This window comes from Cupressus sempervirens, chromosome 5 (assembly GCF_028749045.1).
Source record: "Cupressus sempervirens isolate cs-2001-9-10 chromosome 5, ASM2874904v1, whole genome shotgun sequence".
NCBI classification, from domain to species: domain Eukaryota; kingdom Viridiplantae; phylum Streptophyta; class Pinopsida; order Cupressales; family Cupressaceae; genus Cupressus; species Cupressus sempervirens.
Window position 1 is genome coordinate 987,376,715 of NC_143122.1, and position 14,620 is coordinate 987,391,334.

General features: G+C 36.2%; 1 protein-coding gene across 1 annotated transcript; it reads left to right on the plus strand.

The window, feature by feature from the left end:
- Positions 1-213: 213 nt before the first annotated feature.
- Positions 214-1,803, plus strand: LOC149559237 (putative UPF0481 protein At3g02645). The gene has a single exon (XM_089831309.1). The coding sequence runs from the start codon at positions 214-216 to the stop codon at positions 1,801-1,803; it is 1,590 nt and encodes a 529-aa protein (XP_089687435.1).
- The last annotated feature ends 12,817 nt before the right edge of the window (positions 1,804-14,620 follow it).

Here is a 14,620-nt window from a genome sequence, read left to right on the forward strand (position 1 = left end):
CTTGTTATTATGGTGATGTGCAGGTGGACCCTTTATGGTTTCGTGGAAGAGATGTTATTTGTAGCTTTCAGTTCCACCAAAAACTAGAGCGTTTGGGAAACACAATGAACTTGCCATTAGACATCGAAGATGTTGAATATACATAGATGATTGCATGGATGAAGGACTTGAGTTACTTTTCAATCAAACAAGGTCGTCTTAGCTTGTTAAAATATGCCGACGGCTGATCTTGAGCAATGGGTGATCGATTGCAGATTGGAGCTGACATCTTTATCTGTGTCGCATGCCTATCACAGGCCTACTTGCATTTTCAGCGCACCAAAGGAATTGTTGAAAGAGCTTGAGGATGCTTACGTGCCCCGTGTTGTTTCCATCGGCCCATACCATTTCAGAGAGGAGAAGCTCAAAGAAATGGAAAGATTCAAAGGCGATGCAGCGTATAGACAACTTGTAAGAATTCGGAACAAAACCGGTAATTCTGATTTTAGCTTCGACCAATTGATTCACAAATTTTCTTTTAAGCTAGGACAAATATTGTCCTGCTACGATAAAGAAATACCCTATGGTGGAAATGTAGTGTGTTGGATGATGGCTCGCGATGCTTGTTTCATCCTTGAGTTTTTCAGATCTTACATTTACCATGTGAATGACTCTGATCGGTCAATCGATGATGGTTTTGAGATGGATGAACCGTTGCATCCCATTTTCGGACTAATATCCGAAAATCATGTGGCAAAGGTCGAGATCATGAGGGATTTAATCAAACTAGAGAATCAGATACCACTCTGTGTCCTGGAAGACGTTCTTGCCATGGAGCAAGTTCTTGCCTCTGACGAGGTTGTTCCTACGGAGGAAGTTCGTGTTTCTACAGAACAAGTCCTTGTTGCTACTGAAAAATTTCTTGCTATGGAACGAATAGTTGCTCCCCGAGAAGCCTCCTACGTTGAGAACCTTGAAAAAGCCAGAGAGAAACTTAAAGAAGCTAAGGATAAGCTTAAAGAAGCCTGGGAAAAAGCTTACCATGTTAGCAAGGTTGAAAAAGCTAGGCCTAAACTTCAAATGTTGCTCAAGGCCGTGTTCCGCTACATGTATTACCGACCTTTTGATTATTTTCCCCACGAAGATTCTCCCTGGAAGAACCATATCTTAGACATTTATTACTACTATTGTCTTAGAGAGGGACATGAATATGGACCACTTACACGCCAAAAGGACGATGAAGTTAAGGAGGCGCTCAAGAGGTGGAAGTTTCCATCTGCAGTTGAATTAAAGAATGGAGGAGTGCATATCCAGTTGAACGACGATAGAAAAATCCCAGATATAAGATTTGATGGTAGAACGCTGTTTATCCCGCCAATAAAGTTTGATGTGGATTCAGAAATATTCATCAGAAATCTTATTGCGCTGGAGATTTGTTCCCCTTATGTCGTTTTGAAAAGTTTGACCGAGTATGTTCAGTTCATGGAGGAGCTGTGCGAAACAGAGAAGGGGGTAAGTATGATGAGAGAGAAGAGGATTGTTAGTGGTAATCTGAGGCATCCATCTCAAGTCATCCGACTGCTGAACTTCTCCAGTCGAGTAGCTTTCCAACCTACGAGCGTCTCCCCGGCTTTAAAATCAAGGGCAGAACTGATAATGTACAGTAGAAGAAAGAGGATCACTGTGGTAGGTAAATGGAATGAATTCTGGAACAGCTACGGTTCAAAGCCATGGCTGCTGGTTGGAGGCATGGCGGCAGGCACTGTCCTCTCACTTACTGCCATCCAGGTTCATTGCTTGTATCATCACTGCGGACCGCCATGAATCAAAATTGCAAGATTTCAAGAGGGACTGGCTTCTGTGGTTTTCGCTGGTATGGTCCCTTAAATTATAGGGATCTTATATTAGAGATTTCTTGTAATGTGATCCACCCAGTTTGTTTCTTACTCTGATTTAAACAGTATGACCTGATGTAACTGTTGTGAACTACTTTTAACTATTCTCGCTCTAAGCTAACTTTTCGATCAGTCCTGTTCAACTCTACATTATCATGGCAAATCGCAGAATATGACTAAGGGTATTGATGGTATATGAGTTCTTACGATTGTTTATGGAAACTTCCTTTATGTTAGAAATAAATTAATTACCAACTACCATGGGCCGCACAGACCAACAGACCAACATGACAGTCAGCCGTCTTCTGCCATCTACCTTTAACTATACACTAAACTTTCATCTTGGTCTCGGAGCATTAATTAATGTGTATATTTCTATAAAACTAATTGACTGGGTCTGAATTATTCAGAGTCCCTTTTCTGGCACTGGCTAAATAGCCGAATATTTGCACCGGCTATTTAGCCAGTGCCGTTACCTCCGTGACTCGGCACGTCAATTTTGCTGGATGCCCAGCCGCCTATGTCTGCACCGTACTCCATTCCGTCAGACTTGATCGTTCCAGTTTTGACGGTGACATTATCGCTTGGCGTGCTTCCACACGCCACATGTTTTGGGCTTTTCTTTGTGGTAGGAAGGGACCCCACTTCGATTGCAACGCTCGGACTATTTCTCTCCACCATTTTCATTCAGTGTTGCCAGATTTTTCCATTGTGCAAGTTTAATCAATTTATGCTTTTCTAAACACTCATTTTATTTGAACTATAATATATCTATATATTCAGTTTAATCAATTTCATTTAAGTTATTTAAATTCATTTCCATATCTTATAATTCTCTTGTTGATCAACCTCTCAAGCTTGCATAACATCATAGTCATGATTTTTTCTCTTTAGATGTGATGTGCATTTTGGTTGATGGTAATATTTGGGAGTTACATGACTCACTATTAACTCCAACATGGTAGAAGAGTACCAAATATGTAGCTTCCTATCCAATTTCTAAGAGATCAACACAAATGTGGGATGAGAACTTTTACTCAATGTATTTTTAAGAGATCATTTTTTTTAGGTTTTTCCCATAGTCACAATTTTTTTGAAATGAATTAGATTTTGCAAATAGTGGGAAGATCTAGTCAAATATATTGTTGGAATAGCACAAGAAGGTCATATTTTCTTATATCTTGAAATTAGTAAACTTGATGTTTGAAATCTAAACTTATAGCCATTAGATTGAGATTAGAGGGTTAAGTTTTGTTGATTCACTTTGTTCCGTGAAATGTTGCTCAGAGAAGGGTTTTTCATCCCTAGGTAACATAGAAGGCCACTTCTTTGAAGGCTTTGAAAATAAAAAGTCAGGTAACTTTAAAGTATGAATAACCTTCAAAGATGCTCAAAAGATACTTCTAGAAAAGTTGGTTGTGAAGATGCGACCTAGACATAAGGAAAGAAAGTGTTATATGCCTAGTGCAAAAAGTGCAAGAATGAAGTGCACAAGTCATCAAAGGATCACTCCCTAGGATGCAATTCTAAACAGAAGGAAAATGGGCTTACGAAAAAGCTATGTTTCTCTCTCTTCCCCACATATGTTAAGTTATCGAGTATTCATGCATTCTGGATTCTGAAAAGGGCACTTCCCTCAGAACTAAAAGCACTTATTTTGTAAAGTGATTTCTAGTAATATGAATTTACTCTAAGTAAAGTAATAAAGCTTCTGGGAAGATGAGCTTTTATGTGAAAGTGAACGAAAAGTGTAAATAGTCGTTGATCATGGAATTAAATGCAAATCCTACCATTATAATTGTTGGCCAAACTTAATTTAGTTCATGTAGTACAAATGTTCGAATTCCTATACCTATTTCATTAGAATTGCCTGAAATTAATTTCTTTAAGTATATTAAAATAACTATTTATTGAGAATTGTATCCTATGCAATAATAGCGAATGGAAATCAAAGATGTGAGTTATGATAAGTTAATAAGCTTGGAGAGTGAATTGAAGAATCTTACAGACACACAATTCAAATTTTATGATTTGGGTGATCTTCATAAAAGACTGAATTCTCAACCTATTCACCCAATCACACAGAAGTTAAAAGATAGCAGATTGGTAGAAGCAACTAGTTTTCCAATGGTAGTACATGCACCAGAGCTTGTGAGGGAATGTATTAAGAGATATGACCTAGAAACAATGCAGATTTTGTTCCCTGACCAATCCATCCTCATCTCACTTGGCAAGGCTTTGATGCAATCTACATTTGGCATACCCATGAAAGAAGAGTACTATGATATTGACTTTAGCTCTTCTGCGTCAATGTTCAATGAAAAGAAGAACCTAAAATGGGAGGACATGCAGAGAACATGGTTCCAAACTCCCCACTCAAAGAAGAGCAAGATGCCCAAGACTCTTTTCAGGATCAATTTGAAGAGGGAGATCATGGATGTCCTCACCTTGCTGCTCAGACTGAAGGGTAAGGAGGAAATTCTAGAGTTTATTGAGCACCATTTTTTTCTGGTGCAAGCTATATGTGTTGAGGGTATGCGGATTGACTGGGTACAAATCATCTATCATGAACTTGCCTCATGGTTGAGTTTGGCCAAGGTATTCAAGCAGTTCTATATGTTGTCTTAGATTATCTATGCCTTAGCTACACACCACTTATGGCCCGACCTTCCCAGCATCTAGAATTATGATGAGAATACAAAGGTTAAGAATTTACCCAAACCTCCAGTTGTAGAGATGTTATGAGAAGTACGTGACAGTAAATGATGCCTTCATAATGAGGTTGTGTCAAGAATTACAAGGATACCCTAAAAAGAGATTCTCACTAGAGGCAATTTTGGATATCAATCAATTTAGGTAATAATCATCCAATTTCTAAGTTTCTCATACCTGCGGGTAGGTACCTTTAATGGTTTTCCCAAAAGATTCCCAAGTACCTAGAGGACAAGGAGGTTCTTATCGAATTATGTCAAAAAATTCTTGAAGTGAACAACTTGTGTTCAAATGTGAAGAAGATTGTCATGATCCCCTTCCCCATAGTGGTTGAACCCTACTCCTGTGCTTCTAGATCCAATGCTTAGAATCTAGTAAAGAGTTTTGAGAGAAAAATCAAACTAGTAGACTATGAGGTAATAAGGCCTCAATATGATCCAGTGAACTTTGTTATAGACCACTTGAAGTTGGGATATGCCTACAGACACATTCCAAACATCAAAAATTACTAGGCATGATGTCTTCACGAGTACCAGACTTAGGATAAGTTTTGGTCCCAATTGACTATTGGTGAGATTGCATTGTATAATAATTCTATTGATGTTTTTGACCTTGCAGATGATGGCTCCTACATGCATCCCTCATCTTAAGAGAAGATCAAAGGCACTCCTATTGTGTTTACCCTACCCACAGGCCCTATTGTTGACACCATGAAAGTCCTCATGCACATAATCATAGAGGACAAAAAAGTGGGTAGAGTGGACCTGAGAAAGGAAGAAGAGGATGGGGAGCACTAGTTCAATGGGTGGAGTATCTTCCGGAGCTGCCCAATCCAATGTAGCAACAACCACTACCTTCAACATTTGTGGGCCTAGCTCAATTAATTGGGTAAGCTGCAGATGAGCCTCCAGATAAAAATGTGTCAATTACTCCTACATGTGGAGATGGCTCTCTCTTAGATACAAAAAAAATTGGGGACAAAGAAGGGGAAAAGGACAAGGAGAAGGAGAAAGAACAAGAAATTTTTTTGGTTGTGCCTCCCTCCCCTATTCAAGTGATCAACCTGGATGGTGACACTAATCCCATGGACGACCAAGAACAGGACACATCATAGCAAGGGGACACCTTGGCCCTCTTAGTGACTAAGGTTTTTTCCTTCCTTGCTACTTCTCAAGGCAAGAAAATGCCACCAACTACTAGGAATTTGTTTGATCCTACTGCCCTATAGTCCGCTATCAATGTGCTCTCTATTGACTTATGTCTCAAGGAGACCATTGATAGGAAGAAGAGAAGGTATGAAGAATCTATGCCATCAAAAGATTTCATTACATAGGCTACCTCTTCTTAGCCAACCTCCAAGAAAATGAAGAAGCAAAGATCAATTGTAGCATTGGCTACCGATCCATCTACTGGCCACATGCTAGTAGAGATTGTAGAGCCATAAAAGGAGGATATATTCCATGAGCTTTCCATGGACAATTTCTAGATCAAACTAGTGGATATTGGTATCCCTATTCATGACTCCATGGTGAACAAATGGAAGTCCACTAATGAGAAAATTGAAGATAGGCTAGAAGAGATGAGAGTGGAAAAGGAGGTCCTAAAGGCTTAAAATAGAGAGTTGATGGAATTCATCAAATCTACACTTGGGAATACATCATCCAACCAATTTGACTCGAATGTAGAGGAGAAAAAGAATCTACTCCTAAAGCTACAACAAGAGAGAAAATTTGGGCAAATTGGTTGTGCGTGGGTAGACCAGATGAAGGCACAAGGTCCCCTACTAATTGAAAATTTGGAAAATCTAGTATTAGATGCTCATAAGCTTCAGGAAGCAAATTCCAATCATCAAACCACCATACAAAAATCAGCAGTTGGGCTGACAGAGCAATTGGCCCTATTGCAAGAAGAGATCAACATGAAGACTAATATTTCTATCTCTCATGGGATCCTGAAGCCAGGCCAAGAGCCATTGTTTCACTAGAAAAGATCTCTAGAGTTTATTGTAGAAAGCTTTGTTCATTTTGTAGGTGAGCTTAAGGATGTGCAAGGTCACTGAGAAACTTTTTGAATATTGTAAGACACTGCATATGGAGTCATATGTATTTAGAAATGGTAAGTTGGTCAATGTCAAGCACATGAAAGGAAAGTTCCTTGCATTTGTTGATGAGGTCGCTAACCCAAAAAATTCTAGATGTATAAAATCTAAGCGATTTTATCTGTTGAGTCGATCATAAGGAGGGCATCAGAGAAGTTCCAGTCCAAGGTTGCCAGAATAGATGAGTTAACATAAATGCATGACTACTGGATGATTCGAGCTAACAATATCATCATCCCAGGTGTTGAGGACTTGGACAAAGTAATTGATGCTATGAAAGCCTATAGAGCTAAAGCAATTACTCTTAAAAAGACATGATCATGTTTGTCATTCTTCCAGATTGCTATCTTTTGCTCTCCCTCTTTCTTTTTGTATCCATTTATGGAATTTTTCAGTCTCTGTAACAAACAATGATTTAGGCTTGTCCTATTTTTAGCGTATTCTGTTCAGAGATGGTCTGCGATGCAATCATCTATTGTAGCTAGCCATTTTGAGAAGGCCTATATATGTATTTTTTTGAGAAGTTAATAAGATTTTTAAAAAATTACTTTTGGGCAAACCCCTATAGCTAAGACTACTGTGCGTGACTTTGAGTCCAATTTTAATTTTTTTGTTCATTTAGTTGTAGTGTAGTATTTGGAGTGAACTATCTTTTTTTGACAGTTGAGTGAATGCTAACGAACTTGGTTTTATATCTTTCACTCAATACATTGTATGCCTTACTTTCTTCAGCATAATTTTTCTTTGTTCTTTCTTCTATATCTCGTAGTTCATATGTGAACTATATTTCATTGTATAAGGAGGTTGGAAATTGGTTGATGGAGTGGCTGAGATATAGACAATCTGGGTATTGTCAAAATATTAGTTAAACTTTGTAATCTGGAAATTACCCATTCTGTCATCTTTTCCTTTCTCTCTTACTATTGTACTTGGTTATGCATGTTTCCATTTCTTACATTGAAGTCAAAATATGTTGCATTTAGTGAGTTAGTCCCAAATTTACTCTCACCTAGGTTGTTTAAAGTGTCGAGCAATCTAACTATTTCGAGTAGGGGAAAGAGTGTAGTTGTCCATTAAAATAGATAATGAAATAGTCATCTTGAAAAAAATTTAGAAGAGGCCTAGCTCTTAAGTCTCTCCACACAACCTACCAAGCCAAACAAGTTTTAAAAATATTTTTAGAAGAAAGAAATAATGAGGTTACTCAATAAGCCACCTAAGGGTGGTAAAACCCAAGATCAAAAAATAGGATGAATAACTCATCAATATCTTACATTTATTCTTATAGATCAAGACACTTGAGCTAGATCTAGGTAATAAGAAATATATTCACAAAAACCCAAGGAAAGGAATATATATCTAAGATGATGATCATATGTAAACTCATTCGTTATTACAAAAAATGATCAAATCTAAGTGAAAATCAAGGCCCCGTTTGCATTAGTATCAGGAAGGAGGATTGTATACCTCCCTTACACCCATCCTACAATATAGCAACCTTGAACTAATTAGAAGGGATACCCTACTTTCAAAATTCAAACCAACCAAGTGACATATTTGACACTCATAATTGAATGAAGAAAACCCAATTTGATCTTTAAATTTAAAAACTATCCCACCTAGTTATTCGTTGTTTCCTAAGTATGAATAATTGGGAGTGGTGTTTGAAGTGAAATCAACAAAGAAAGCTCTACAGGTTTGGGGGAATTATTCATTCGACACACACCCCATTTTGGGAATGTAGTTTTATTTTTTGAAGGAGCCTTTAGATCACATAATCACAACACCATGTTTCAATGGCCTCCTAGCCTCCCAAGTTTAAGGGAGTGCAAATCTCCTTGCATATCAAGATGTATATTTTAATGAGAATTTAAGAACTTCCTCCATTTTATTTAGTAGTTACTTAAATTTGTTTAAATTTTTTGGAGGTTGTTGTCTTGGATTAGTACTATATGATTCCTAAGGCCTCAACTCATTATTTTGTGTAACTCATTCTTGAGTTTTTCACTCTCGTTGACATAAATAAAATAACTAAAATAGGTATTTGATAATTCCTACTTGTTAATAAAGATATGAATGAATGAAGAACCATTTTATCACATGACACAAGTAAGTCCCATGCTCCTAGCTATCATGAATAATGTATCCCAAATTAGTTGTGTGCATTTTTCTTACAATCCCTCAATAAAGATACACAAGAGGAGATCCCAAAAAAATCCCAATAAAATATTGCAAAGAGGTTCTTGGGCACTTAAAAAATGTATTAGGTGATTATTAATAGTAGACAAAAAGAAATAACAATAATGGGGGACTAGTGACACAAGGAAACATGAAGAACATTTTATTTGTGTCAAATACTTTGTAAAGAAATCTAGATGCTAGTAATGGAGAAGAAAAAAATATGATTATGTAACTTAGCAATGATTTTTCCCAAAGAATCATAATGTTAATTCCATATAAGAATCATTATGTTAATGTCATGTGTTTTCCCCTAGATAAGGTTAAATGAGAACCTATACATTGATCATCATGACCCATCCCAAAGACCTTAAGCATACTATCTTAATAGATGCAATGTATTCCATAAAAGAGAGGGAAATAATATGTACCAATTATAAAATACAAGGACGAGACCTATACCAACAGAAAGCTCTTAGAAGTTTTAAATTTCTAATCAAATTTTATATCACAAAATCCAATACCCAATTCGAAAGACAATTTAAAAAAGGCTAAAGTTAGTTAATACAAATGACCCTCCTAATTTATTTTTATAAATTCAAATCATATTACATGCAAAAGGAAAGGGATATCCATAAAAAAAAATTATGTCACCAACAAGTCCAAGAAACTAATCTTAAATTCCAACTAGGGGAGAGGACCCAGAACTTGAGCATGTATGAATTGTTGTGAGGGTTGTTGAGATACTTTGATTCAACAATAGTATTGATATAATCTATTGATTGAACAAGAGGATATTGATATTTAACTATTTGTTTGTCAATATTTATTAGAAAATAAATCATTAGAAAATTATATTGCATATATCATTAAATTGCTAAAATTGAAACAAGTAATGGACAAGGTACATTCTTTGTTTGCTCCATTTCAAACAATTAAAAAATTTAGTTTGCATTTAAATCAAATTACATTTTATACAATATAAAGAAACAGTACAAAAATATTATATTTTAAAGTGTATACTTTTAGCTAAATAGTTGTCCAAATACATAGACAAGACATAAAACATTATGTGTTTCAGATGTAATAATAGTTGTAGACCTGTTCAACTTCCACTTCCATTACAATACAAATAAATAAACATTCCTTCTGTCACTCATCCAATCTCTCACAATCTTTTACAATCAATGCTGGACATAGAGTCTTCAACAAGCAAGATTGGAGACTTTGACAACCATATTTAGTACCTGCATCAAACATATGAATAGGTCTGAGCTCAAGAATCCATAGTAATCAAGCAATTTTTTTTATTAAATGTTGAACTTAAGAGTCTACGAGAAGCAAGTTTGGAGTCTTTAACAAGCCAAATTAAGTACCTTCAACATAAATATGGAATGGTCGGAGCTCACCAAGCCATTCAAATCAAACAATTAATGCAACACCTCAAAAATTGCTCCTTGAAACTTCTTTGTCAGCCAATCAAAACAGAGACTTTGAAAGCCACGGATCAACAAAGCCAACAAAATCCCAATTTCAAATTCAAATTGTTGGAGGGAAAAATTATGTATTAATATGAAATGCTGTGAAAGAGTTCTTTTACAATTGTGATGACATTCTCTGTGAGCACAGAATACTGGCATTAACATTCTCTGTGAGCATAGAATACTGGCACTAACATTCTCTGTGAGCACAGAATCCATATTGTCATAAAAGAGAATATCAAACTTCTTTGTGAGCCTAGATTACCAGAGGGACTGCATAGAAGAGAATATCAAACTACTAAAGATATCAGAGGGTTCAGTTAATCCAGGTATTTTATAGTAAATTTTTAGCTTGATTTTTCAATGTTGTAGTTACAAAATATAATCTTGTCACTATCCATATAGCATAGTATATTTATGTTCTTTCTCATATACTATGTTATTATTTGTGGCAGAAAAATAGTCATTAATAGGATTTTATTGTTATTATTTCTATTATTTCTCATATAGTATGCTGCTGTTTGTGGGAGAAAAATAGTCAATAATAACATTCTATTCTTATTGTTTCTATAAATGTTGTTTCTATCAATTTTTTCTGAAAACAATATAGTCCTATCACAATCCATATAGCATAGTATATTTATGTTCTTTCTCATATACTATGTTATTATTTGTGGGAGAAAAATAGTCATTAATAGGACTCTTTTGTTATTATTTCTATTATTTCTCATATAGTATGTTGCTATTTGTGGGAGAAAAACAGTCAATAATAACATTCTATTCTTATTGTTTCTATAAATGTTGTTTCTATCAATTTTTTCTATAATTGTTGCATTGTTGTGTCAATTCAATATTGTTATTGTCCCTCTGATAATCTGGGCTCACAGAGAAGTATGAAAGTATACTACATGAAAGTATACTACATAGAGAAGTATGAAAGTATGTATAATCTGGGCTCACAGAGAAGTATGAAAATATACTACATGAAAGAATACTACATAAAGAAGTATGAAAGTATACTTTCATACTTCTTTGTGAGCCCATATTATCCTTTCATACTTCTCTATGAGCCTAGATTATCCAAAAATAACAACATACTAAATGAAAGTATACTACACATGAAAGTATACTACATGAAAGTATACTACACATTGAAGTATAATCTGGGCTCATAGAGAAGTCTGAAAGTATACTACATGAAAGAATACTACATAGAGAAGTATGAAAGTATACTTTTAGTATACTTTCATACTTCTCTGTGAGCCTAGATTATACTTTCACACTTCTCTGTGAGCCTAGATTATACTTTCATACTTCTCTGTGAGCCCAGATTACCAGGTTATATGCAGGTTAACATTTGATGTTTCTTTGTTCAGACAATATGACAGCAGGAAAGAGAAGAAGCAAAAGAACCACACGAAAATTAAGAACTTGTTATCCATGTGGTGTTAAGTTGCATGTGGTTGAGTCTGATGACGGTGACAATTTAGCTAGGCCAACTGCTGACAACACAGATTGCAATCATGCTGCCAATTCAACCAACTCCAATCCTGATGACACAGATTGCGATCTTTGTGCCAATAATGGAGATAAGGTAGATGTTGTTGTAAAACCTTCTGAAGATAAAAAAAATAAGAAAAAGTTACAAGGCAATCAGTGGACGGAGGAGGAGATGGAAGGTGCCATTCAAGATGTTGAAGACAATTGTTTTTCCATAAGAGGGGCAGCTAAAAAGTGGGGAATTCCTAGTAGTAGCTTAACATATTGGCTATCAGGACTCACAACAACAAAAACAAAGGGACCACCAACGATTCTATCATTGCAAGAAGAGATGGAGGTTGTTCAATGGTGTAAGGATTTAGCTCAGCTTGGTCATGGATTGGAAGTAATTCAACTCAAATCATATGTGGCTCACATCTGTCAAACAAGGCCAAATCCATTCAAGAATGGCTTACCAGGCAGGTCATGGTGGGTTGGATTCCGCAAACGCCATCTAGATTTGACAATAAGGACTGTAGAGGGTCTAGATAGGGATAGAGCAGTGATGCTACGACCAAGTATTGTTGCAGATTTTTATGACAATTTAACAGAATTGTATAATGCTAATCACTATGAACCAACTCACATATGGAACTGTGATGAAACAAGGGTGAAAGCGGGCAAAAATTGTGGCATGCGGGTGATTGCAAAGCTGGGTTGCAGAAGTGTGCCCCAAGTCTTATCTAAAAGTTGTGAATGGATCACAATATTGTGTTGTGTAAATGCAGCTGGTCACAGCATACCAGGCTTCTATCTTTTCAAAGCAAAAAGAACACTTAAAAATTACATTGCTAAATGTGAAGCAGGAGCTTGCATGGTAGCACAAGCACATGCTTGGATGACAAAAGAGTTATTCTTAAATTGGTTACATCATTTTTCTAGGTCTATACCAGGTGGTTCTTCATCCAAAAATAGGCATCTCCTCATCTTTGATGGGCATGGAAGCCACATTGCCTATGCAACAATTCAAGAGGCAAGATCTTTAGGCATAGATCTTATTACATTGCCTGCTCACACTAGTCATAAACTACAACCATTAGATGTAAGTGTTTTTTCTCGATTCAAGACATATTTCAAATCTGAAAGGTCAAAATGGATGGCCAAACATCCACATATAGAGATAAGGAGAACAGAATTAGCAAAACTTACAAGCAAAGCTTTCAAACTTGCCCTTGTGTCTGACAACATAAAGGCTGGTTTTCGAAGGACTGGAATTTGGCCACTAGATAGAGATGCACTTTGTAATGACATGAAGCCAAGTGATGCATTCAATTTACAAGATGAAAATGAAGCTGAAGGCATTGCAAGCATCTTGAGGTTAGCTGGTTATGAAGATGATGAAATTGAACAATGTTTGGCACATATGAAAAAAGAACAACATACAGATGATACAAATGAAAATAGAAATTCACCAATAGATGATGTGTTTTCACCAACACATGTCAGCCAGACACAATATGAAAGTGACTTGCAGGCTGAAATGTCTTTGCCAACACAATTTGATACACCTAACTAGATTAAAGAAGGGGCAAAGGACTTGGGAGTGCAGATTGATTTCCAAAATGAGGACATTTCATTGACCATGCCTTCTCCACCTCCATTGCCAAGATCAGAAGTGGTTCATTATTATGCAGAAACAACAGATTGGGACACTTCAAATTTGGAACATAATGCAGATCAAGATGGGCAAGTTGAACCTATTCAAGATGCAATGAATACATCTGCAGCTTTTGAGACAGAAGATGAACAAGTGTTATGTAGTAAGGGGTCATTGAGAAATTTTTTGAAGCTACTAGTTGAGAGGGTTACAAAAAAATTCATTCCTTCTGATAATACTACTCTTAGACTGGGTAGGAGATCTCAAATACTTACATCAAATGAGTACATGATATTGCAAGAGCAACAAGAAGCAAAGAAGGTTGAACTTGAGGAGTTAAAAGAAAGGAAGAAAAAACAATTGGAAGCAAAGAAAATTAATCAAATTGAGATACGAAAAAGGAAACATGAGCAGAAGCTTGAAAGATAGATAATAAAAGAGAGGAAGCAAGAGGAAAGGGAGAAACAACAAAAGGAGAAAGAGTTGAAAAAGAAAGAAAGACAAGAATGCAGAAAAGGTAAGCTATCAGTAAAGCAGGTGAACAAAGGACATGGACTTGGATATGTTGTTGGAGAGGGGAGTACTTTGCTAACATCTTTGCCTGAACATCATCAAATTGTAGGAAACATGTTTGACAATATGCCCCAAGAGAGTAATCCATTAACACCTTTGCTTGAACATCATCAAATTGCAAATCTCCACAGTACTCCCACCACCCCCCTACCTAAACATCATCAGATTTTGAGAGATATGTACAACATTTTGACCCCTACCTATGCTGCCCTTCAAAACATCCAAGCTACTACTAGCCACAGTCCCCCTCACTCTCTAATCAAACAACTCAAATTTGCTGGATTGTTAGATGAAAACATATTTGACCATACAACTCCATTTACCCTAGAAGTTGACTACTCTAGTGCAAATAATCCTATAACAGATAGTCCTGTGGAGGTACCTAAACCTTTCCCTGGTTTTATGCTAAACTAAATATTTTTCTTATGCTGTTAACTATTTAATTTTTCTTAGACCATGCTAATTTTCCATTTCCACAAGCTGGTCATTTTGTAATATTGATGGTTGACTTATCTACTACAACCAATCATATAACAGGTAGTACTGTGGAGGTGCCAAAGCCCTTCAA

Excerpts from the sequence above, each read along its gene's own strand:
- LOC149559237 (XM_089831309.1), top strand. The coding sequence starts at position 214 with ATGCCGACGGCTGATCTTGAGCAATGGGTGATCGATTGCAGATTGGAG.